At 42.8% G+C, this 27,131-nt stretch overlaps 1 protein-coding gene across 1 annotated transcript in view; it reads right to left on the reverse strand.

Annotated features, from left to right (window-relative positions):
* CEP192 (centrosomal protein 192) overlaps positions 1–27,131 on the reverse strand; it is a 224,551-nt gene that overhangs the window by 50,097 nt on the left and 147,323 nt on the right. The window contains exons 37-43 of the mRNA XM_075062017.1: positions 19,748–19,866; positions 12,467–12,643; positions 7,811–7,901; positions 7,129–7,305; positions 5,665–5,925; positions 5,286–5,407; positions 1,924–2,033 (exon numbers count right to left, since the gene is read on the reverse strand). Of these exons, the coding sequence (XP_074918118.1) occupies positions 1,924–2,033; positions 5,286–5,407; positions 5,665–5,925; positions 7,129–7,305; positions 7,811–7,901; positions 12,467–12,643; positions 19,748–19,866 (1,057 nt within the window). The remainder of the gene's footprint in view (positions 1–1,923; positions 2,034–5,285; positions 5,408–5,664; positions 5,926–7,128; positions 7,306–7,810; positions 7,902–12,466; positions 12,644–19,747; positions 19,867–27,131) is intronic.

The raw sequence follows: 27,131 nt of genomic DNA on the forward strand, positions 1-27,131 counted from the left end.
CACATGTTTTTCATTTTAAGAACGCTTTCCCTGCAGATTTCACAAAACGCAAAGAAGGTACCAATGTGAGATTTCTAAAGATAGCTACAGCACTTGATCCAAGATTTAAGAATCTGACGTGCCTTCCAAACTGAGAGGGACGAGGTGTGGAGTATACGTTCAGTAGTCTTAAAAAAGGAACACTCTGAGGTGGAAACTACAGAACTTGAACCACCAAAAGAGAAAAATCAGCCTTCTCCTGGTGGCATCTGACTCAGATAATGAAAATGAACGTGTGATCTACACTGCTTTTGATTGTTATTGAGCAGAACCCATCATCAGCATGGGTGCATGTCCTCTGGAACGGTGGCTGAAGCATGAAGGGACATATGAATATTTAGCACAGCTGGTACGTAAATATCTTGCAACACCAGCTACAACAGTGCCAGGTGAATGCCTGTTCTCACTTTCAGGTGACACTGTAAACAAGAAGCAGGCAGCATTATCTCCTGCAAATGTAAACAAACTTGTTTGTCTGAGCGATTGGCTGAATAAGAAGTAGGACAGAGTGGACCGGCAGGCTCTAAAATTTTACATTGTTTTATTTTTCAATGCAGTTTTTGTGTATATAATTTGACATCTACAAGTTCAACTTTCATGATGAAGAGATTGCACTACAGAACTTGTGTTAGGTGAATTGAAAAATACTATTTATTTTGGTTTTTTACAGTGCAAATACTTGTAATAAAAAATAAATACAAAGTGAGCACTATACACTTGGTATTCTGTGTTGTAATTGAAACCAATCTATTTGAAAATGTAGAAAACATCCACAAATATTTAATTAAATGGTGTTCTATTAACAGCGTGATTAATCGCGATTAATTTTTAAAATCATGCAATTAATCGCAATTAATTTTTTTAAATCGCTTAACAGTCCTAATAATTTATTTCCTCATCAGTTTTTCTGTGGTGCTCAACATACCAGGAATGCTTCACCAATATTACATTGTTTTTGGCTTGTGGGTCCCAGGATATGAGACAGACATGGTGGGTGAGGTAATATCTGTTATTGGACCAACCTTAGTTGGCAAGAGAGATAAGCTTTCAAGCTTCACATCATTTGTTGTTGTAAAGAGGAAAACATTTAATAGAAAAGAATACATAGGGAAAGAATCATTCTAGATTATATCCACCTGTATATCCCTAAGCAACATAATTTCTGTGTGTCCCTGAATACTATTCAACACTTTTGGTGCTCAATAAGTAAATAAGTTTTTAGCATTTAATATGAAATTTCTTTTTCTTCAAATGAGATATTGAGTGTTTTCACCAACTCACAAAAAAAGGACACCCTCTGAGGCAGAAGTAGACTGTCTTAATCTGGATAATAAATTCCTTCATGGTACAAAGGAGAGGAAGAAAAGGCACTGCTTGAAATACTTCTTTTTTGGGATAAGTAATTTTTGCACTACGTTTAAAAAATGTTCCTTAGAAAGTAAAAAATGGTCACTTCTTAAAGATAATTTTACAAAGATCAGAATAAATTAACAGTGACAAATTTGCATTGGAGAAAAGTGTTCGAATACAGTATTTCTGAAGCAGCAATGAGAGGAAGATGCTACTGAAACCATTATTTAACATTTATAATGCAATACTGCCTAGAGGTCAGAGTCCTGTTTTGCCATGAGCCTACTCTACAAGCTTAGCAAATGGCAGTCCTTGCCACAAAGAGCTTACAACCAAAAAAACCCCACGTAACAGGTAGGCAAAAATAGGCAGGTCTGGGTAGGGAATAAGGGGAGGTAAATTTTGTGCCAATCAGGATTTCTATTCTGTATTTACCAAATACTGCACAAACAGTTTTATTAGGAGTAATGTCTAGAATAAACATTTCAGGAATAAATATTTGTAATGATATTTTTTCAGAAGTTACACGTTTACCTTCCGTCACTAGCTGTTCCCCTTGAAATTCTTCATCAAAGGTAATGTTTCTCAGCATGCTGTTTTCAGGGAGTATGTGTTTTGCTGCCTCTGGTTTATACAGCACAGCTCTGTTAGAAATATCAGAAAAACATACTTGGGATCCCCACTCATTTTTACCACTTAGGCTAAGATAACCGTACATCTCAGTGGGAAGGAAAAAAGTCTACCACCAACACAACCTTTACTCTATTTCTTGAATACACCAAACCTGTAACTTTCTTCAGTGATGTGACAGTTTTTATGAGCATACCTAATTCAAGAAATATCTGTTCTACTGCTCCATGATGTAGAAACTAGCGAACTGAGACAGTCTGATATTTTTTTTCACTGCTAATTCAGTTAAATGTATTTCTGAAGAACTTGCCCACTCTCACACTGTTTTAATTTTAAATAAGTAGTGTGTGGTACCACAACGTTTTCATCTTCAGAGTGAGTATGATGTCAGCACTTTAAAGAACTGAAGTCAGGGGATTCACATGGTTGTTATAATCTGGGCTTCAGGAATTTGGAAGCCTATTCTAAAATGTTAATTATTTCCTGGATTTCTACAAAGTCAGTTTCACAAATGGTATCTTCAACATAGATGTAATGTTAGTGTGGCGTGGCCATTTATCATCCCATTCTCTGAGCTTGTTTCCAATGAAAGTCCTTCATTGGCAAGTGCTGTAGTCATGAGGCTTAACTGATTCGATCTGATTTTGACAAGTGCTAAAAAATCTTTTTGAAGTCATTTTTAAAGTGACTTCACTTTAAAAATTTAAGTTACTTAGGGATATCAATATGGATTTAGGCTTGCATATAAACACTGAACTCCAAAATTATGATTTTAGGAAGAAGAGACATTTTGCTCTGAGTTACAAGTCTTACCTTTCACCCAACCTTTGTGTGTCAAAACTGTTATTTAAAGTTGAGTCACTGAGTACCAAAACACATGGGGAAGTTATAAACATTAGTCTATAGACTAGTAAATGTACTTTTTATGAGCATGGCTTAGGAATTTTTGCTAGTCTTGTATTTTTTAATTGTTTTAATTCAGATCTTTGGCAGGTTGATTGACCTACAACTCAAACATCACAAAAACCAGAAGATCTGCTGACTGGATATATTTTTGGATTCATGGACTTAGAATGTGAAATTACTAGAACGGGAAAGTTCGTCTACATACAGGTGAATTAGTCCTTATGTCAATGATCTCAAGGGAGTCCCCCATTCTGATTCATTACAGGACTCCCGAGGAGTAGCTCCAAGCATGAGAAACAAATTAGGCCACCATCTTCAATAACTGAATGAAAGGAAGACAACTTTACTTGCTGGCTTGCTTACATGCCTCCAGTGGCTACTGCTATAGTCACTGACTTCTGGCCTCTGGCTAAACAATGCCATCATGTCTGACAGAGACCCTGTGCTTCCTCCATCCTGTTGGCTACTGATGGATAAGACTCAATCAACAGGCAACATTTGAGGTTTGACACCTACAAACAAGCATCCTCCAGCTTGCTAGCCAGTAAGGTCCATACATCTAAGCCAATGAAACTACTAACTAATTAGCCAACTAATCTTTTCAACCACATACCAGTTTCCTGAAGCCAAATGTAGGCACTAGAGTAAAAAAAAAAAAAAATCCTTCCTATGTATCAACTTTTCAAATATATTTTGTTTTCTAGGTACTAGTAGAGGGATGCCTCTACCTCAACATTCCTGCACTTGTTTTTAACTCTGGCAGATGGCTGGTAGTGAGCACAGGTGGATGGCTAGAACCAACAGAATTCATCTGAGAAGCGTGCCTATCGAATAGTTCCTAAGTTAAACTGCCTTGCTGTCTAAAAAGATCACACATGCATATATTTCATGGGTTAGGAGATGTATATTTAATCAGGAAAAATCATGTTTTCACCTAAATTTATTTGAATTTCAAATATAATCTGCTGTGTCATTTTGAAATGTATTTGAATATTGCACGTAACCCTCTATGTTTGGGGGATGGAGTGAAGATACTGGCCGTTACCTAATCGTCTATATAATTTGAGACGGCTACATTAATTGGCATCCAAGCTGTAGTCTCAACATTAGCTTCAACCTGGAAGTGGTTTGATGCTCTATGACTGACTATCAACTATTTGGTTGGAACCTAAATATAACTGAGTGGCAGTGAGACTGATATGCCCTGTTATTATGGGGGCAGTCTTGTTTAGCTAAGTTATTACTCCGAAACTTACAAGGAACTGTGGGTTTATTTGGTATGGTTTAATCAGTTTGATAGACTGGTTTGATATAAACTAAATACAAGTTTATATGTATTTATTTTATGATGTTGTTTACTTAGTTTCGTTAATAAAAAATAAAAATTGGAAAAACTGTTTGCTTTGTATATTTCCTCCCTAGAGGTCAGGGTCCCAGACCGGATGAGTCCTGGGGTAAATGAAAGCAGCAACTCTAACCTGTGTAGTGATGTTCCATAGAACTGCTCTAAAGTCCTCCGATAGCTGGTGCACAAACAGGAAAACTTAGCTTTTGAAACAAAGTCGATTTACTTAAAGATCATTTATTTCAATGAGCCACATGTCTACCAGAACTTTGCAAAGCCTGGGTGGATATCAGCCAGTCAACCTAAAAGCCTATCCAATTCCTCCGTAAGACGTCTGTACTCACTAATTTTGGAATCCATTTTTGGCTTGGTCTGAATTTTCTGAGTGATAAATGGTTGGGTGTTTTGATACTTATTTTGCAACTTCAATATATGATCAGATCAACTGTTCCAGATACAGCAGAAGTGCTCCTTAAACTTAGCTTATTAAAAGTAGAGTGGCTGGTTAATTTTTCATCTTATTACAATTAAATATTTATACCTTAGATCCATTGTGCACACTTGAATAACTTGAACCACCTCTGAAGCGTGAATGTCAAAATATCCTAGAGGATTTCATTTGTGCATACACACACGTCCCTAACCCTCTCCACACATAAGAGTACAAATCAGCAAGCCAAGGTGAGGATCTCATTGAAGACTAATATAAAAAAATTGAACATCTACATTCTTCCTCTCAAGAGTTCTTAATTTTTTTGAATTTAAGTAAAGGCTTATAAAGTTAAGAGCAAAGCATATTAGGAATAAAAAGGTAGAATCTCTCTTCTGATTCTAGAGTCACACAAAACCAAAGTATGCTAGTGAAAGACTTAATGAGGCTTCATAATATCAGCAAAGATATTAATGTTATCCTTAGAGACATTGCAGAAATCACATAAGTAGTACTTGACATTTGACTTTTAACATACTTGTAATAAAATAGCTGACTATTTCAGAGTAGTAAATTCAACCCTACCTGCGATACTGTTGCCTGGAAACTTCATCTCCACAAAAGAAGCATATTGTAGATAATATCGATGTACTTGTTTTATGTAACATTTCTTCTCTTTCCACAAGATTACATGTTACTGTGACCACCTGGTAGAAATAAAGTCTTTAAATATTTGAATTTTCAAAGTTTTTTCCTTTAAATTAGTATTAAGTTTGGTAAAATAAAGTCAGTGTCAATGAAATGTACTGTAACACCAAGTTAGTTTAGTCTTCTGGATTTCATAAACTTGAATACAGTTCAACTGGGGAATTTACACACATTTTACAGGTTATGTATATTAGCTGGATATGTCAGCTTCAATTAAATTAATACAACTTGTGTTGAATTGGGCTTTTACACTTACCTCTTGTGTTCCTTCCTTAAGTACAAATTTCTCTGGAGAAACAACTATCACTTTAGGATCCATGACAGCTTTTGACTGAAGGTCCCTAAAGCACACTGCTTTAACATAGGCAGCTCGAAAGCCCATATTTCTTATGCGGAAAGTAACTTCTCTAAATTTATCAGGCAATAATCCATTCAGTGTTACCATGTAACTGTCAGAGAGCTTTTTAACGTTTTCTAAAATTACATTGCTTGTTCCCCCATATCCAGACAAAGGTATCTGAAAATAAAAATAGTAATTCAGCCAACATTTTAAGAATGTCTCTATCAAAACAGCGTTATGAAAGCTACTAAGGTTTACAAAGAATCCAAATGGTTAAGGGAGGAACCCATGAAAAAGCTTTAAATGTGACACACCTAAAACAGACCTTTTCAAAGTGACATTAGGTGTAAATTAATTGTATTGTATTTTACCTCAGACCGTTTAAAATACTGTTAACATCCTTTTAACAGTTGCAAGAACATCAGAGGGCTTGTCCACATGGTGGGGTAATGTGCAGTATGAGGATGTGATTTCTGAAGTGCCCTAACATGTTTGTACAATATAAACCTGTGTAAAGCACATCAGTTGGTCTGTGCAAACCCTGCTAAAAACCGAGTTTCCTAGTGCATTTTAATATGTATCCATTAAGGAACTTTTAAGGTGCACCAGGACACAACACATTAGCGTGCTTCAGAAATGGCACCCCTATACTGCATGTGACCCTACCATGTAGATAAGTGGGGCAACACGCATCGCCCTTGCAGTTGTATATTGTGAGCTCTCAGGCCTTAAGGATATGTCTACACATCAAAGAAAAACCTGTGGTTGGCCAGCTGACTCAGGCTTGCGAGGATGTTTCAGTGCTGTGTAGACTTCTAGGCTTGGGCTAGAGACTAGCTCAAGGACCCTGCAGGATGGGACGGTCCCAGATTCTGTGGGGTTCTAGAGCCCAGGCTCCAGCTGATAAAATCATAAAAAAACATTACTTCATCTAGATCCATCCCATGGTTTGGGGGGGCAAGAAGCAAGTCACTCTAACTCTCCTCCCCACACACACTTCCTTTGGTCATGCACCCTTCCTTTCAGCATTCAGCCTCCCTCACCCCCATGCAGCCTCCCCCACACACTCTCCCTTTTCCACACCAGCTCTTGCTAGCTCCATGCTGTCTCCCCACACACCTGCTGGGAAAAGTGCTTGCCCACACCTTCAGCCTTTCAGGGGTTCACATGGAAGGGTGGATGAGGCTTGTTACACTCCCTGAGAGGTGGGGAAGAGGTGACAGGAGCCCACCCACCTCCCAGGCCTCCCTAGAGCACTCCTGCAAGCAAGCCTCCCACAGACCCACTGCTGCTGCCTGCCACCCTCTGCCCCACCCCAGGAGGGGAGAAGCCAGGAGCTCATTCACTAGAAATATTACAAAATTAAGTCAGAATTCTTACAGTAAACTTAACTCCTGGTTGTGACTGAATCCCCAACTGTTTGATTTCAAGCTTTGCTAACATGCAAGCTACATGAGTGGGTGCAAACATCAAGAAGATATTGGTATCTTCTCTTGGGCGGATTTTGAGCTCCTGATTACTAGTCAACCGCTCTTCTGTACCAAATGTATTTTTCAACTATAAAAAAAATAAAATATGATTGAATGCAATAAAAGCCAGCAACAACATTTCACTGTTAATTCAAAAAAATTTAACTTTATAAACTGAGTTTCAAACTAACTAAACCTGAAACTGACAGTGGAAGGCAGACACTTGAGATTGCAGCCTCTAATATGTTTTACACTATTTCAAACTGGCTATTTCAGAGAAACAGGCACCAAGGAGACTGGTTTGAAATGACTTAACCCATCCTCTAAAATGGAGATGGACTGGCCTGCTGTTTTAGAATGAACTCAAGAATTTTACTGTTTGTACTGAAACTGATTGACATATGACCCTTGGAATATGATCCCTTAATGTAAATTAAGATTCTCTAATGAGGCTACCTGTGTGAGCAAACATTTTTAGATAAAATACCATATCAAGCTTAAATATTAGACAAGCAGAGTTTTGGAGTTTTACTAAAAGAGACTTTTTTTATAACGTTGGTTATAAGTGTTACAGAAGTTTGCATTCTGCTAACCTGAAAGCAGTTCTGATCTTGACCTCTTATCAAAAGTCGTAAATGCTGAGTTGCAGATGGAGAATTATTTCGTAGAGTTAGTTTCTGCTGACTGAAAAATATTTAGGATAGTTTCAGTTACACAGGATTTATTTAAACACATGGTTTATTAATGTTAAAGGGATAATAGTGGTTCTGACCCTCACCCCTCATATCAAGCAAGAGGGACTGAAGTGCTACCTGCTGCATAAGTGACTGCTATTTGCATGCCAATTAGATGCAAATTGCATTCCTATCTGTTAGGCTTTTTATTTATACCCTGCTACATTCTTTTGGTTCAAGTCGTTACATTACTGCTTCCCTCTCCAAAGGGCATGATCCGGGGCTGGAGTCTGTGTACCTCTTTAACAAAAGGTGTTATTTAAACAGATTCAAGTGAAATGGGGTACAAGAGGATGAACAGACACTTTCACCTTAAACTTAAGTAATTTAGGCTAAACCAAAATAAGACTATTTAAAACACAAACCAGTTAAACCAGCAATTTAAATTGACCTGGTGCAGCTTTTTAAAGGCCTCAGACTACACAATCAGTAGTTAACATTGGAGGAATGGCCCAACAGTGGCTCTTAGCCAAGATGGTCAGGGACGCAACTCCTTGCTCTGGGTGTCCTTAAAACCTGAGACTCCCAGAAGCTGGAACTGGATGATAGGGGATGGATCATTTAATAACTGCCCTGTTCTGTTCATTCCTTTACAAGAACTTGGCACACACCGCTGTTAGAATACAGGACACTGGGCTAAGTGAGCCATTGGTCTGACCCAGTATAGCCACTATGTTCTTAACATGTCCATTGCATTTGTGATATTATTTCACAGGATTTGTGATATTTCCCAGAAAATGAAGTTTTGAGCTGTTGAAAACAAGGGTGTCCGTTCAAGAACTTGCCTTGAGTAGGATACAAGACCTATGTTACAAGGCTATCTCTAACCCAATATATATTATTAACTTCACACATGTATTAAATCCTAAACTACACATTGCCAAAAAAATAAATTTCAAGAAGAAATATGAGAAGAGTTGCTTTAAGTTGTTTTATGAGAAGAGAGCGTAAAACATATGCTAACATGTAAATGTTGTTATAAACATTTCAAAAGAGCTCTTCACTAGTTTTACCTTTCACCATATTCGTCTCTAATACTTGAAAGAGGCAGTTATAAAAGCTTTAAATGGTAAACTATATTTCTAGCCTGTGAATCAGCACTAGATACCTGCACAATTGCAATATTTGATAGCCAACCAGATGACTCCTTTCATAAAGCTCATTTTATTAAGACTTCTAAATAAAGTTTCTGACCCGATTCACATCTAGGTAACGCAGTATAGTTTAGAATGTGTGTGTATAAACACTGGCAATGCTGTACCTGAAAACACACTTTTCTAAAAGAAATATACATATTCACCAACTAAAATATTAAAAAGTTACTCTAATTGGAAATTAAAACAAAAAAGCAAAATAAAAGATTTCTTCTAGGAAAAAACCCATCAGCATTAATATTTTGCAATATATATGGATCACTTTACAATGATAATTAGAAATTGTTTAGGAACATTCTACTAGATGATCATAAAGGTACAATCCCACAAAAGAGACAGTGCTACACTGGTTAATTCATTTAGAAGGATAGTGAAAGCAGCTACAAAAATTAAAAAAGCAATATATTAAAAAATAGAAAAAAGAGGAAATTGATGGCAATGAATATAAACTAGAAGCTAGGAAATATAGAAAAATGATAAGGGAAGCCAAAGGACACATTGAGAAATCTTTGGCCAACAGGAATTTAAGTGTATTAGGAACAAAAGGAATCCTAACAATGATGCTGGTCTAGATGGAAATTGCAGAATTGTCAATAATTCAAAAAAGACATAAGAGTTTGATAAGTTTTAGTTCTATATTTGGAAAAAAGGCAGATGTTTTCATATCATATGATGAAATACTTTCCATCTGAATGACAATTTGAGATGATATTGAACATCAGCCATTTAAAAAAACATTTTTACAATCATCAGGTGTGGATAACTTTTATCCAAGAGTTTTAAAAGAGCTAGCTGGACCATTAATGTTGATTTTCAATCAGTCTGGTAATACTGGGAAAATTCCACAGGACTGAAATATTAAAAGAAGAGAGTAAATGGGATGATACGGGAAATTGTAGGCCTGACATCGATCCCACGAAAAACAAAGCGTCAGCTGATACATGACTCTATATTAATAAAGAATTAAAAAAGCTAACATTATACCAATCCAGCATGACTTTATGGAAAACAGATCTTAAATTAACTTGACTTTTTTTTAAATGAGATTACAAATATGGTTATGTTATGGTTATGTAATATACTTTGACCTCTAAATTATCTGACTTGATACTGCACCAACATTTTGATTAAGTAAACCACAATGATACAAAATCAACCTGGCACACATTACATGGATTAAAAATTGCCTGATGAGTCTCAAAACATAACTGGAAATTGAAATCAAGTGGAAGTTTCTGGTGTGGTCCTGGAGGCACTAGTTCTTGGTCCTACACTGCTTAACATTTTTATCATTTGACCCGGAAAAAAACAGAAGTCACAGATAAACTTTGCAGCTTATACAGACTGTGGGAATAGTAAATAATGAAAAGGACAAGTCGTTGATATAGAGTGAGTTGGACTGCTTGATAAGCAGGGAAGCAATATGTTTTTCAATGTAGCCAAATGTAGTCATGCATCTAGGAACAAAGGCCATACTTACACATTTGGAGAATAGCCTAGCAAGTGGTGGCACTGAAGAGAAGCTGGGGGTCATGGTGGACAATCAGCTGACCATGAGTTCCCAGTGTCACGCTGTGGCTATAGGGATGTATTAACAAGGCAATATCTAATAGGAAAGTTATATTACTTTTGTATTCAGCACTGGTGTTCACAATTCAAGGCTATCAAAAAACTAGAGGGAGAGCTCAGAGAAGAGCCATGAGACTGATTAAAGGATCGGAAAACAAGCCTGATATCCTTGAGTCTGTTACTATAAATCTTATTAGCTTGTTAGAGAACTGTGTAATAAATCATGTTGGTCAAATATGTACTAAATGTTAGAGAAATGACTATTTATATATAAGAAATAGATTTTTTTTGCTTTTTGTATGTTTCTATTGATATAGCACTTCAGATTTTTCTAAGAGTGTTTATAAATCAGAAAACTGGTTTGTGTGCCTTATTTGTAAAATCTTGATTATGCAGATAGCAGGGTAAAGCAGAGAGTCAAGAAGGAGCTATCAGCTTTGCAATAAATCAGGTGCACACACACCTTCCCAACAAGACAAGCTAACAAGTAAAAACCCCAGGCCACAAAAACAGACCAGAAAGAATAACTACTGTAAAATAAGAACTGGATGGAGTCAATGGGGGCAATAGCAAGGAACAGATGAGTTGGGAACCAGAAAGAACAAAGTAAGATTTAGCAGGATGAGTAAAAATGTATTAGGTTAGGTTAGTTATTGGAATTTATGCATGAAAATGTTTTCATTAGAACACAGGTGAAGTAGCTGTACAAAGTTACAGAACAGAGGATAAGAGGTAGAGGACTGACAATAAGAGTGGAGAAGATATAGGAGAAGAATACCTGAACATTGCAAAGATCAGAGATGTGAAAAAAAAGTTGCCCTGTCCCTGAGGAAAGTAACTTGATCATTTACTTTTCTTGCTGATTCTATTATTGCATGTATGTATAATTAATAGGTGATAATAGCATTGTCTTAAAACAGCATAATAAAAGCTAAAAGAAACGTTTACGCCTAAATTGGAGTAGATCTCATTTCTCATCCAACAAGCTTAAACAGAATGTCATGGTGTGATTTGATTACAGTCTATCAGTACCTAAGAGGGGAACAGAAATTTGATAACCGAGGGCTCTTCAAAACTAGTAGACACGGGTATAACAAGATCTAACGTCTGGAAGTTGAAGCTACACAAATTCAAATAAGAAATAAGGAATAAGTTTTTAATAATAAGAGTAATTGGAACAACCTTCTACAAGTTGTGATGGATTCACCACCAATATAAATTTTAAAGACAAGATTGGAACTGATTCACATTAGTTCCTGTGTTCTGTGTTATACAGATCATACTAGACATTCACAACAGTCCCTTCTGGCCTTAAAATCTAAAAAACAGGGCTTTTAAAGTGATCCATATTTATAGCAAACTATTAACTTTTAATGGCTGCTTGGTATCAAAACATCTTATACATTCACAATTTTTCAACAGGATACTTTGGACGTGTTCCTAATACTATAGAACTGTTTGAACTAGTTTCCTTTTCTCTAAAACTAGTTCAGGATATATTTTTTCAGCCACTGCCATCAGAAAGTTAAGCAAAGTCAAGAGCTAAAGCAAGTTTACAGTTTGAGTCTCTAAAGACTTCCTACATAAAAAGTAAAAGGTTTATATATGTAATGTATGCTCAATGTTAGGAACATGAACTTAGAAAGACATTTAATAAAACCACTCTATCATTGCATTTTAAGGCTCTATTTTTAGGCTAAATGCAAGCATAGCAAAAAATTTATACTACATAGAAGTGCATGACAATATTAATGGGACATTAAACATGAAGAATTGAACTGCTGGTACTTACACTGTTCTTCCAAGTGTGACCCCTCCCCATGCCATGAACTGCTTATTGGAGAGAATGGGTGGAATGTCTGAGTAGCAGGAAGTCGTTGCCAGTGGTCTGTTTCCCAAAATATTCACCTCACCTTTTACCACCACTTCATACTGAGGTCCAGATGGCAACACAAGGATTTTCAAGACACTACAAGTAGAAAATCCTGAAAGTCATCTGATAAGCAAGGGATTTCATCATGCAAACTCATGTAAATTAGTTGTATATAACATTACTCACAGTATTTATTTTAGGCAAGGCAAATTGCTCCATCCAAAAAGTGTTGGGTAACCACTCCTAATGCAAGACCATATTTTCAGTTGCCAAACTTTAAACTGTTTGAGGCAGATGCTCATTATGGAAAATTTCAGACAACAATTGTGCCATTTCCAAGAACAATGTTGAGGAAAATACAGCTTTGCGCATCTCAAAATTTTGGCAACCTTTTCTTTGAGAGACCCTAGTAACCCTTGTTTTGAATCAGGGACTTCAAATGTATCAAGTGGGTGTACAGAATGTCAGGGACATGATTTTTGTCATCCACTCGGAAATCCACTCAAATTCAACCAAGTTACAAGCCTTCAAAAAACCAAACAAACTTCAATTTGCACACACCCAGTAAAGACTTGCTAGAGCTTCATAGTTAAATTTCCCCAAGATTCTGTCCATGCTCAGAAAGCTCCAGCCTGGGGCTGAGCAGGACCTTCCCAGCAATTACAGCTTCAACTGCTCTGAGCCAAGGCACTAAGACTGAGACCCTTTCTGTACTGTGCTCTTACTAACCGTTCACCTACTTTGGCCCAGGCAGCATGGAGGAGAAAACTGCCTTATTTGAATGTAAAAAGGACAAAACCTGGACTTTGGGCTGAGCACAGCAGGGGTAGTAGATTGGGATAAGGATCTGGGACTGAAGGGAGGAGTTTGTGAAACTGGGAGTTGGGGTGAAGGAACTAGAATTAGCTGGACAAGGAAACAAGGAGTGGGAGACATGGAGGGAAGACATCTGACAAGGAGCTAGGGGAAGCCTTGGACTAGCTGGGCAAATAGACTGGAACTAGGAACCAGCTGGTGGGCTCAAGGGAGGACAGATTACACAAAGAGGGAGGTAATCCCAGTTCTCCCCCCCGCACACCCTAACCAATCCTGGGAACAAGGAGCTGGGGTACGAGGAGACTAGTAGGTAGTCCAGAGATGTGAGACTAGGAATTACTGGGTAAGAAGCCTTAGTTGAGACTAGGATGAAGAGCCAGAGGTAGGGAACAGACAGGACTGGATCAGGGACACACTGAAGGACATGGGCAGAAGGGTCAAGCTTTGGGGGGCAAAGAACAGGCAGAAGGAGTCTGACTACTAGAGCACACTGCCATCTGAAGCCTGGAACGAAACCCAAGATTCCCTAGTCTCACTATTCCTCTGCTGTCAGCAAATAGCATCTGGGAAACACACTGGCACAGTGTCCCTTCTCCTTCTAGTGTTGGTCCCCAGAAAATGACAATTTACTATTGCTATCATTTATTCCATTAGCTCAAGTGGCAGGAGTCTGTAGGAGGGATCTAAATCCAACCCGCTGATGAACCGTGTGGGTCTCAATATACCACGATTGAATTGTTTTTTTATGTTTCCTTTTTTAAAAACCATGGAAATTACACACAAAAAGCTACATTCAAAAAACTGTAAGGTTGCAAAGTCAAACACTTAGGAAGTGTTAAAATTAAGGCTGTCTATTCAACCTATTTCAGCTCTCTTGTGCATACACATTATGATACAATCTAAGTCCATGACCACATACTTCCCCCACTTCCCTCCCGGATCATTCTATGAACAGGATGAACAGTAGTCCAGGGATGAAATGAAGACGGTGTTGTGAAGTAGGCAGTTGTCTGTAAGACACCTGCCTCATTTATTGGTGAAACTGGAAGGTGTGTAATAAACAAGGCAGCAAAGGGCAGAAAGAGAAAGGAGGGTTTTAGGGTTAAGACAGCTGAATTCTCCACTGAAGAAGTATTGTATACCTGCCTCTGCCACAGATTTTTTAGGTCATACAATGCAAGCCATTGTGATCCAGGGACCTCTTGGTGCCAACTAGCAAACTGCACAGGGGACAGAGGGTTTAGAGGGAACTCTTGGGTTTGGACCCTACATAATAGTTGGTCAAAAGGTGTTATGGAGGATCTCTAATGAAAGCTTATGTTCCAGTGAATATCACCCACTGTGAAATATATGTATGGATAATATGTAAAGAGTCATGTATACAAACTAAAAAATAAGCTCTTAAAGTCAGAGTCGGGGTGGTCACCAAAACGTGATAACTAAATTTCTTCAGGCAGGAGATGACGACTTTCGTGTCTAGCTATATGTAAATTAAGTATTGTATACTTCAGTGGATGCCTATTGACCAGCTGAGCAAAATGCTAAAATTTGTGAAGTCTCTAGGGGAGATTCTCAACAGGAAAAACAAGCAGCAAGAGATATCCTGTCATTAGTGAAGATGATGGATTGTTGAAACTATATCTGAAGGTACCAAGGTAAATCTGGATATCCTTCATCTAGGGGACAAGCTGCCAGCAAGTCTGTTTTACAAACAGAGGATGACAACTGGTTTGCCTGTTTAAAGCCAGGAGAAAGATTATGGGTGAGGTAACCTTTAAAAGACAGGAAAATGCCTTGTTAGTTAAGTTTAGACTCTAAAAACCAGGCTATGATTTTATTTTATAAATAGCCATTTGTTTTCATCAATTCTACTTGCTTCTTTTCAAATCTTTGTTAAATAAACTTATATTTGTTTTCACCATAAACATATCTAAATGCTGAGAGTAGGGCAGAGTGGTGAACCTGAGATGTAACTGGTAAACTGAAGTGTACTTTTCTTCTGGGAAGACCTTATCTGTGAATTCTGCAAGTTTGTAGTGTGACAGCTGGCCACTCCAGGGGGAAGCTCAAAGCACTCAGATTGGAGCATACCTATTGCTTACCTGCTGAGTAGGTTTACATCTCTCTCACTCTGGCTGGGACAGTCGCCTTTTAATGCCCTGTCCTGGGTATCCCGAGTTTTTTGGCAAAACTGGGCATTTCTCTGGTTTGCTCTTGCCAACTGATAATCAAGGCCCAGTTTTGCCAAAAAAGTCGGGCACACCCCTCTAAGGGGACATGGAGGAAAGTTCGGGGGTGGGACGTGGTCTTCAGCAGTGCTAGGGTGGGGCCCCCTTAAGTCAGCCCTGCAGGGGTAAGAGGAGGGGATGGGGCGACCCTTGTGCCAGCCTTGCTCGGGGGGGGTGGGGCGAGTCCCCCCCTCAGGCCAGCTGCACACAGTGTTCACTTTGGGAAATTGGTCACCCTACCGCTGCGGGACAGCTAAGACTGCGGAAGTGAGAGAGGAGTATTTGTGTAGCCTGTGGCATCAGGAAGCTGACCCCTGGCACACTCAGACAAGGTTTCCTCATGCTATAGGCAGATAGTAGTGAGGAGTCTCACAGCACTGGAAGCATCAGTTAATTAAACTGAACTTCTCACAGAAGGACACTAACTATATTCCTCATTTTATGAGTCCCTGACTTGAGACACTAGGGTCTCATTTGCAGAAGGGGTGAGCACTCACAACTGCAATTAAATTCAATCTAAGCTGTCTGTTGAATCAGGTATTAAATGTCTCAAATTGGACACCAAAATTAGTGACTAGTTTTGACTTGAATCTGTCTCTCACTTCCAATCTTGTAAAATGAGGATAATTCCCCTGTAATATCCAAGTTATGTTGTAAAAATAAATTCATGTTTTGATGCACTTGAATATTATACTGAGCAGCACCACAGAAAAGCCCATGAGGAAATTAATTCTGTCTTCGGAGCAAGGTTTGAATAGTGTGCAGTAAGTCAGAGAGTCACACACTAAACAATCATGAGAAAAATACTCAATAGCTGCTTATTAAGTGAGCACCATGCATATGCAAAAGTTATTTGAGGTGAGACAAATTATAACTAGAAATAAGATGTACATTTTTAACAGTAACCAACCATTGGAACAAGTTACCAAGGGTCTTGGTGGATTCGTCATCATTGGCAATTTTTAATTCAAGATACGCTCTGGTTCAGAAGGAATTATTTTGAAGAAGTTATGGCCCATATTATATAGGATGTCAGATTAGATTATCACAATTGTCCTATCTGGTCTTAGAATCTATCTACGGGAAAAGACTTGAAACTGACATCAAAGTGAGTGGCTAAAGGAGAGCTATGGGAAACAGGAATCTGACCCCTGCACACACTGTCCTGAAGAGAAAGCATCTCACAAAAGCCCTGAGCACTCTGCAGTCAAAGGGCACACTCATGTACAATAACTGCCAGAAAGCACCTCCCTTTCTCTAGCCCATGGTTTGAAGAGAATTAGCTTTAAATCTTATTGGAGAGAGATCTTCTCCAGCCTTTTAAGAACCTGATCCATTTGTCCACAAATGGGCTTCATCTGGACTTCCTGAGGCCTGTTCTAATCTTGGAAGAGAACAAGAAGGGAATCCATTCCCTGGACTGTTTCTTCTATGTTTAAGCACATTTTGAAGGTGCATTAAGCTTCAAAGAATGCCCAAGTTTCTCCTTCTGGTGTGGATTAAGATAGAAACATTGCTCTAGTAACTTCCCAGGTATCGAAGTCAGGCTGACTTATACAGGGAAACCCCGCTATAACGCGCCCCGCAATAACGCAAATTCGGATATAATGCGATCATAAGGTGGGCTCTGACCGCCCCAAACAAAAAAAAAAAAGCAGCCGGAGCACTGCGGAAGTGGGGGGGGGAGGCTGCAGTGCCGCCGAAGGAAAAAAAAAAAATGGAATGTGCCTTCCCCACTGCCTCTTTCCCCCCACCCCCACTTCTTTTGATGAGCAGAGCCATTCTCCTCCCTAGCTCCTCCTCGCTCTTCCTCTGTCCCTTGCATGTCTCCCCTACTCTCCCCAAGTGTTTCCCTCTCTCTCTGCATGGCTGAGAGCCCTCACTGCTGGAGCAGCACCCTTTCAGTTACTGTTATGGGCAGTTTGCAAACGCAAGTCATTTTCTGCCCAAGAGAAATTGACCAGCTTGAAACTGACTGGCTTGAAATGGTAAACCTCACTATACCACAACTCTGCATTTATCACAATTGAACTTTTTGGACCCCAATCATCGTGTTATAGCGTGGTTTCACTGTAATTTCCTGGCTCCTCCTTTTTCTCCTTTTAAAAGATGGACACTACTTTAGCACTTCTCGTCTTCCAGGACTTCTCTTGTCCTGCATGAGTTTGTAAATGTTATTACCAGTGGCTCCAAGATTTCTTCAACTAATTCCTTCAGTACCCTCAGGTGAATAGCATCTGGCCCCACTGATATGAATTCATTCAAATTGGTCAGAAGATCTCTTATGTGTTCTTTACTTATTTCAGTCTGCATCCCTTCCCCTTTACTGTCTAAGGCAACATCTGGTCACATTTTTTTGAGAAGACTGAAGCGAAGTAGGCATTCATTGAACAGCTCTGCCTTACTATCATCTTCCATTGCCAGCTCACCTCCATTGAGTAGTGGATCCACAACCTTGATCTCTCTTTTTTTGTCTGACATATTTGAAGAACCCGTTCCTGTTATCTCTAGTATTTCTTCCAAGCTGTACCACACTCTTTACTTGGCTTTCCTGATTTTATCCCTACAGTCTTGTGCTATTCCCATGTATAGTTCCTTGGTGACATGCCCTTTCTTCCATTTTCTGTATGTATCCCGTTTGGTTTTTAAGATAGCTAAAAAGCCCCTTTTGCAGCCACACTGGCCTCATGTGGCTCTTATTATTTGTCTGTGTTAGAACAGCTTGATGTTGAGCCTCCAGTTTTACATTTTTTAAAGAATTGCTAGCCCTCTTTCACTCCTTTTCTTCCTAATTCAGTGGTCCCCAAACTATGGGGTGTGGAGGAACAGGGGTGGGGAGGGATTGCCACCCAGCTCCGCTCCGGACCCAGTTGCACCCCCATCCCCAGTTCTGCCCCCAGCTCTGCCTTCAGCCCAACCTCCTCTGCTGAGCCAAATGTGTAGTAATTGGGGGGGAAGGCACCATGGACAGACTATTACTGGTGGGAAGGGAGGACAGGCAACAGGAAAAGTTTTGGCACCACTGTCCTAATTGGTCTTTCCACAGGGCCTTGCCTACTATTTCTCTGAGTCTGCTGAAATCTGCCTTTCTGAATATCTGAACATATTTGGCTCCTGCAAGCTCAGTTGACTTGGAATTGGAGTGGAACCTTCACTAAGCCTTCTGGGATAAACACTATGAGCTGATTCAAATGTCCTATCCTTTCCCTCACATCTTTATAGTATAGCTATATACAGCCCCAGAGGTTTGGCTGACAAAGCCTCTTATAACAAAAGCAAATCAAGTATTTTCTGTCTCTTTATGGGCCCGAGAAGTAAATATGCTGCAAATAGCATAATGTGAAGGAGAATGTTTTTCTCCTATGATTTCAGGCACTGGACATGAGTATTAGATGCTAGGAATACCACTGAGCATGATGTACACCTTTAAATCCAGGCTTTCAATTCAATCTGCCACGATATTACACCAGGTAAATATCTAACTATTTATCTTGCTTAGCTAAACTAACATCCTAAAACTAATCTACAAAATAGAAGGCACTATTTTTAGCTACCAATCCTCATGATTTGGAGAGGTACATTTTCTTTTGCTGTGGTGGCTGGAAGTCACCGAGGAGGCAACTGGTGCCATGACCCCTTCTTTGGCCATGACTTCAAAATATACTACACAGCTGACAGGAAAGAGTGGAAGAGGTGCATGAACGCTCTAACAAGCACTGCCACCAGAAGGTTCTACCATCCACACTGCACAGGTTGACATACTCAACAGTAGGAATATGCAGTGGACACTTGTAGAAAAATTACCATGAATCTGACTTTCCAAAGGAACTGGAGAACTAACTTGAAAGCAAAGATCTTTGCCTTCAGGAAAAAAAAGCAAGGGAAGAGAGGATCACACTATTTGTCCCCCACCGTCTGCTACCCAGTCTAGCAGACACATTTAAGATGCTTAGCATCAATCCTTGAATGTCAAAGAACTAAATTAAAAAAAATTGCAACAAATACAAGATATTTGGAAGGCTGGCACATTCTGACAAAAAACCCTTACTCTGAATTATATGAAATTAAATTATGTAGGACTCTAACATCTGTTCACAACCCACAGATTGAGAACCTCTGTTTTAAATAACTGACCATCAAGCAGATTATACCTTACCTTTCACTACTGGTTTTTAAATCTTTTGGAGAAAATAGGACTGCCACTTCTTGTTCTTCTCCAGGCATAAGGAAAAGATCCTCAGGTTCAACAGAAATGCAGTTGTCTTGACCTGATGTCTGAAGACACAAAAACACATTTACTGTTTTAGGAGTACTCCCCTCCAGTCTGCTTTGATGTGTTATGCCTCTCTTTCAGTACATACATCAGAGGCAGCCTAGACGCATACATGGGAAATACCCAAAACGGCCAACAATCCTGCACCAAGTAAATAGTTCCAACACTGCGCAGAAACCCTACTTTAGCAAACTAAATATAAACTTCTTAAATAGATAACTCTTCAACTATGCTAATAACATACACTGACAATGAAGACCTCTAGAAAAACCTAGAGAACATTTTGGGTGGAGTCAACTGGGAAGAAGTAACTCCACAAAAGGAGATCAGGTAAGTTTTACTTTACGGATCCAGACTTTTGCCCACTCAGATAGGATTGGAACGTAGTAAGCAATATGGAAACATTAGTAGTGGGGGAAAAGTGAACATTTTGATTGATCGCAGATAGGCTCACATAGGGTAGCTTAGTTCCTGGGATACCAGCCAGAATAAACTCCTGTGACCATTCCAAAGTGTCTGAAAGCTCAACTAGTCTGCTCTCATTTTCAGTGGCACTTTAATGGATTACCCTGAGCGAAGCTAGGAGAGAATGAATTGCTCTGATGTTTAGGCTTGAGCTTCTGGCCAATTTGTTTTCCTAGTTGAACCAGAATCATAATCCTCTCAGGTGATCCTGAAAGACCAGAAAAGCCAGTCTGACTGCTCTCATCTCAGACTGCAGTGTGCTGAAACCTCTGACCCTGATCACATTCCCTGTAACTTATGGTGCACCAAGTGCATTTACTATCCAGAAAACTAAACATTTATGGTCAGTATTTTTTGGAATCCAGTCTGTGAAGGAAAGATCTACTATAACGTTCACTTCATGCATCAACAAACCGACTAGATAAAAGACGGTTACTCACCTTTGTAACTGTTGTTCTTCGAGATGTGTTGCTCATATCCATTCCAGTTAGGTGTGCGCGCCGCGCGTGCACATTCGTCAGAAGAGTTTTACCCTAGCAACTCCGGTGGGTCGGCAGGTTGCTCCCTGGAGTGTCGCCACTATGGCGCCGGATATATACCCCTGCCGACCCGACCGCTCCTCAGTTCCTTCTTTCCGTCTACTCCGACAGTGGGGAAGGAGGGCGGGTTTGGAATGGATATGAGGAACACATCTCGAAGAACAACAGTTACAAAGGTGAGTAACCGTCTTTTCTTCTTCGAGTGATTGCTCATATCCATTCCAGTTAGGTGATTCCCAAGCCTTACCTAGGCGGTGGGGTCGGAGTGAGATGTCGCAGAGTGTAATACTGCGGAGCTGAAAGGTTGCTCATCCCGTAGACTGACTGAAACCAGGGATCAGGGAGGCAAGGTGTGGACGAGGACCAGGTAGCTAGCGTGACCAATTTCATGAATGAGGCACGTGAGACGAGGAGCAAGCAAATGAGGCTCGACCTGGATAGAGTCGACGCCGTCACGCGGAGCTACAATGGAACATTTTGAGCAAGTCGATAATAGGTGCGGATGCCAGACTCACCCAGAGCGGAAATCCTCTGCGAGGAGAGGGTAAGGCCCTTGACACGCTCAGCCACCGTGACCAAAGCAGTTAGGGGAGATCATGCAAATGGCTTTGTTCGTATCGATATACAAAAGTGAGCGCTCTCGGACGTTCTAGGGAGTGTGCTGTTGCTCCCGTGGGAGACGAATGTGGCTTTTGGAAAGGGTAGGAGATTTCTGGTTACATGGAAGGTGCTATCCACTTTGGGAAAGCCAGGATGGCGGTTGAACTGCCCCCCTTGGTTTTTCCCTTTGCGGACAGTATATGGGGTATTACTTTGAGAGCCTACTCTGAGACTCATTCTCGGCTGTGTGATGGCCATCAGGAAAGCGGTGTTCAGAGAGGTAGAGAAGGGAGCAAGTTGCTAACGGCTCGAAAGGGCGGACCATGAGTTCGAACCAGCACCAGGTTTAAGGTCCTTGTGGGGTAGGCGGCGTACCTGGGGGTAAAACGCGTCTGAGGGCCTTAAGGAATTAGACCCGATCAAGCTGTGAGCTACGAGCAGCCATTCTCCTTGGGTGAAAGGCACGCGATGGTGCAAATGACCTCAGAGCATGATCGCTAGGCCCTGTATGTGTGAGGGACAGAGGTAATTCCAGATGTTGGGAAAATGGAGACCTCGGTGGGAGGAGTATCGCTCCACACACCAGCACCAAAACGCTTCCACTTGGCAAATATGTCGATCTAGTGGAAGGTTCCTGCTACCCAGGAGTCACCCTGTTGGACCGGGCGGCAACGCAGCTCAGGATAGGGTCAGCCTAGGAGTATCCGTGAGATGGAGGGATGAGGTCCAGGTGACACAGATTTGCTGTGGTCCTGAGTGATCAGGTCCAGGTGAAGAGGCAGGGGGACAGGGTCAGCTATGGATAGGTCTAGCTACATGGTGTACCAGTGCTGCCGAGGCCATGCTGGAGCTATCATGATTAAGCGGGCTTTGTCCCTGTGTACTTTCAGTAGGATCCTGTGGACGAGCGGAAATGGTGGGAAGGTGCACGGCAGGTGCGTCATCCATGGTATAAGGAAGGCTTCCGCCACTGAACCCGGTGAGAGGCCTTGAAAGGAGCAGAATGTGTGGCATTTCCTGTTCCCGCGGGACGCAAAGAGGTCTATCAGGGGAAACCCCCACCTCCCGAAGAGCAAAAGAGCAAAGTCCGGGCAAAGTGACCATTCGTGGGAAAGGAAGGATCTGCTGAGGCGATCTGCCAGCGTGTTCCGAACTCCCGGGAGAAAGGACTTGATGAGGTGTAGAGAGTGGGCTATGTAGAAGTCCCAAAGACGTAAGGCTTCTTGACACAGGAGTGAAGGTCTCGTGCCGCCCTGCTTGTTTATATAGTGCATGGCCGTTGTGTTGTCAGTGAATACTGACACACAATGGCCCTGTAAGTGCTGTCGGAACGTCTGGCAAGCGAGGCAGACCGCTCTCAGCTCCTGGACGTTGATGTGGAGGGTCAGCTCCTGAGATGACCAAAGGCCCTGGGTGCGTAGGTGTCTGAGGTGAGCTCTCCAACCCAGGGATGATGCATCCATTGTCAGGGATGCCGAGGGCTGGGGTGGATGGAATGGGAGCCTTGCACACACCATGGTGGGACGCAGCCACCACTGTAAGGAGTCTAGGACAGTTGGGGGAATGGTGACAACCATGTCCATAGGATCCCTGGCCGGTTGGTATTGTGAGTTAAGCCACAACTGGAGGAGCCGGAGGTGCAGTTTGGCATAGTTTGTTACGAATGTACAGGCCGCCATGTGGCCCAGGAGAGCAAGACAAGTGTGCACCGAAGTCAACGGCGCCGCTCGCAGTCTCTGGATGATGGCTGCCATAGTCTGGAATCGTGGCAGTGGTAGACAGGCTTTGGCAAGAGTGGAGTCCAGGGTGGCGCCAATAAATTCCATCCTCTGAGTGGGGATCAGAGTGGATTTTTCCACACTGATCATTAGACCGAGATGTAGGAAAAGGTCCTTGACAATGCGGATGTGACTGAGGACACGTGCCTCGGAGGTCCCGCTGATGAGCCAGTCGTCTAGATACAGAAACACATGTATCCGACTGCGGGGGAGGTGGGCGGCGACTACAGCCATACATTCGGTGAATACTCTTGGGGCTGTAGAGAGTCCGAACGGGAGGACCGCGAACTGAAAATGTCGGCGGTTGGCCACGAACTGGAGGAACCTCCTGTGAGGTGGGAAGATGGCTATGTGGAAGTAGGCATCTTTCATGTCGAGGGCTGCATACCAGTCTCCAGGATCCAGGGATAGAATAATGGTCCCCAGGGATACCATACAGAACTTCAACTTTACCATGTACCTGTTGAGTTCCCGCAGGTCGAGGATAGGTCTGAGACCTCCCTTTGCCTTGGGGATTAGGAAGTAGCAGGAGTAAAACCCCTTGCGCCGCTTGTGCTCCGGTACCTCCTCTATGGCTCCTTTGGCGAGGAGCGATTGCATCTCCTGCAGGAGGAGTTGCTCGTGAGAGGGGTCCCTGAAGAGGGACAAGGGAGAGGGGCGGAAGGGGGGAGTTGAAATAAATTGGAGGTGGTATCCAAATTCCAGCGTGCATAAGACCCAACGATCTGATGTTAGCTGAGACCACGCAGGGAGGAAAAAGGAGGGGATGGATCCTTTAAAGAAACTGGTACAACGCCCTCAGACGAACCTTCAAAAAGAAGGCTTTGGCCCTGAGGAGCTTTGATTTTGGCTCCCTCGGTTGTCCGATTGCCTTCGGCGACCGATTCTGCCTCGCCGTCTGGCAAAGTCTTGCCTCTGCCAGGGCTGAGGGTAAGGGCGGTGCGGTTGGGGCCGGAAGGGCCTGCGCTGAATCACTGGCGTGTGCATTCCCAACGAGCGCATAATGACCCTGATGTCTTTTAGGCTCCACAGCCTGGGTCAGTTTTATCAGAAAATAGCCCTTGGCCCTCAAACGGGAGATCCTGGATCGTGTGTTGGAGCCCCGGGGGGAGTCCGGAAACCTGCAGCCACGAGATACGGTGCATAGTCACGCCAGAGGCCAGAGTCCTGGCAGCTGAATCCGCGGCGTCCAGAAAAGCCTGGAGGGAAGTTCTTGCCACCTTCTTTCCTTTGTCGAGGATGGCTGAGAACTCCTTCTGGGCGTCTTGTGGAAGCAACTCCTTGAATTTATCCGTTGCCGCCCAGGTGTTAACACTATAGCGGCTAAGGAGAGCTTGCTGGTTGGACACATGGAGCTGGAGAGCCTCTGCCAAATAGACTTTGCGCCCTAGCAAGTCCATGCATCTTGCCTCCTTTGATTTAGGGGCTGGCACCTGCTGACCATGGCGTTCCCTCTCGTTGACCGACTGGACAACGAGGGAGCAGGGAGGAGGATGGACATAGAGATATTCATAGCCCTTGGAGGGCACCATATATTTACGCTCAACTCCTCGCGCTGCCGGTGGGACAGAGGCTGGAGACTGCCAGATGGTAGGGGCGTTGGCCTGTATGGTCCTAATGAAGAGAAATGCCACTCTAGTAGGGGCATCTGATGACAAATTGTCCACCACTGGGTCCTGTACCTCCGGGACCTCCTCGGCTTGCAAGTTAATATTTTGTGCAACACACCTGAGGAGGTCCTGGTGGGCCCTGAGGTCAATCAGTGGAGGGCCAATAGAAGAGGTTCCAGCTACAGCCTCGTCAGGGGAGGATGAAGAGGAGAGACCTGGAACCAGCGGGTCTGATGAAGATTCCGCCTGGTGGATGGTCTGCGTCTCCCCAGGGATGTGGGAATCCTGAGGCTGAGTCAACCCTTCCTCCATAGGGGGAGAGGGGGGGCGGGTGATAATGGCTTCCGGCGCCCGGTGTTCTGAGGTGGCCGAACGCGATTGACCTGGTTGAGAGCCTTGGGCCTGATGGTACGCCCAAGACATCCAGAAACCCCATTGCTGTGGCCCATGATCTTGAGGTTGGGGCTCCTGAAACAATGCAACAATGCCAGTGTCCGAGGCGTATGCACTGTCCGCCTGAGAGGACATGGAAAGGTGCCGGGATGGCCAAGGAGGAGTCGACTGAGGCTGGTATGAGTCCTTCGCTCTCGTCGCTGGAGATCTCTTCAGTGCCGGGGATCGGTACCAGGAGTCATAGCGGTGCCGAGAACGAGACCGGGACCTGCAACCAGCGCGGTGCCAGGAGGTCGACCTGGATCTTGACGGTCTGCGGCGGGACCGGCTGCGAGAGTCTCGGTGCCAGGAGCGGTGCCTAGAGCCGGAGTGGTACCGAGAGTACTGGGCAGGACGAGAGGTGGATCAGTGCCGCAAGTACGACCGGTACCGCCTAGGTGACCGGTGCCGGGACTGCGAGCAGTGTCTCGACCGGGACCGTCCGTGGGACATTGAGGGGTGCCGGGACCTGGATCGAGATCGGTGCTGGCTTGACGAGTCCATCGAAGGAGGTCTCATAGCAGCTGGTTTGCCTCTGGAATGCAGTACCCGCACCGGCGGTGCCAGGGGTTGAGGCAGGGCAGACTCAGTCATCGCAATAAGGTCCCTGACTGAGGCGAACGTCTCCGGTGTGGAGGGGACCGCAAGCTCAACCACAGGCCTCTGAGGGGAGCTCTCAAGGACCGGACTCGACGGCCCTCTCGGAACCGGAGTCGACGGTACCACAGTCGTTGGAGCCGCAGCAGGAGTAGGTGCCGGGCGATCCAAACGAGTCTGTGTCACAGGCGTGGTGGGAGCTGAGAGTCTTCGATCAGGTCCCTGTGCCAGAGAAGGCCGGTGCCAAGGTGTTTTGGCGGAGCTGGCGCAGTCCAGTGCCGGAGGAGCGCTGTCAGTGCTCAATGCCGAGGACAGAGGGTTCAGGGCTGCCTCCATAAGGAGAGTCTTTAAGCGAAAGTCCCTCTCCTTTTTTGTCCGCGGCTTAAAGGCCTTACAAATGCGGCACTTATCGGAAATGTGCGATTCCCCCAGGCACTTTAGGCAAGAGTCATGGGGATCGCTCGTGGGCATTGGCTTCTTACGGGTAGAGCATGGTTTAAATCCCGGTGAACCGGGCATGGGCCCTGGCACCGGGTGAGCGGAAGGGCTAATGCCCGAACCCCGCTAAACTATGTACACTAACTAACTAAGAACTATAAAAGTAATTACACTATATACTAATTAACTTTATACAACAAGAGATCAAGTGAACAAGGAGAATCTAGGGAAGTGGAGGACAGCTAAGCGGCGCTCCACTGTTCCAACGACTGACACGGGCGGTAAGAAAGAACTGAGGAGCGGTCAGGTCGGCAGGGGTATATATCCAGTGCCATAGTGGCGCCACTCCAGGGGGCGATCTGCCGACCCACTGGAATTGCTAGGGTAAAAATCTTCCAACGAACGTGCACACACAGCGCGCACACCTAACTGGAATGGATATGAGCAATCACTCGAAGAAGAATGGAAGTTGCCCTCTCTTTCTTCAGCATCTTTTACAGGGCAGATCTCAACCTTCAAGAAATATCTATCCACGGAATAATCTTGCAGAAGTTACCTCTGAACTATAGCCAGGACTGGATGGAGGACAGACATCATGGAGATGAGTGTCCAGATCTTAACAAATTTCTCTGTTTCAAGAAGATTGCCCTCCCTCTGTATTATCTGCTAAGTATTATTTGCTCTGGACCTTTTAAAAAATTCACCATAATCCCTTGTTCCTAAAGCACAGAAAAGGTCTTTCAAGTCACCCCATCTAACACTTCTAATGATGCTTGATAAGAATGTAAGATAGGAATGAGCATTTAGA

This window comes from Chelonoidis abingdonii, chromosome 2 (genome assembly GCF_003597395.2).
Source record: "Chelonoidis abingdonii isolate Lonesome George chromosome 2, CheloAbing_2.0, whole genome shotgun sequence".
Lineage (NCBI taxonomy): Eukaryota > Metazoa > Chordata > Testudines > Testudinidae > Chelonoidis > Chelonoidis abingdonii.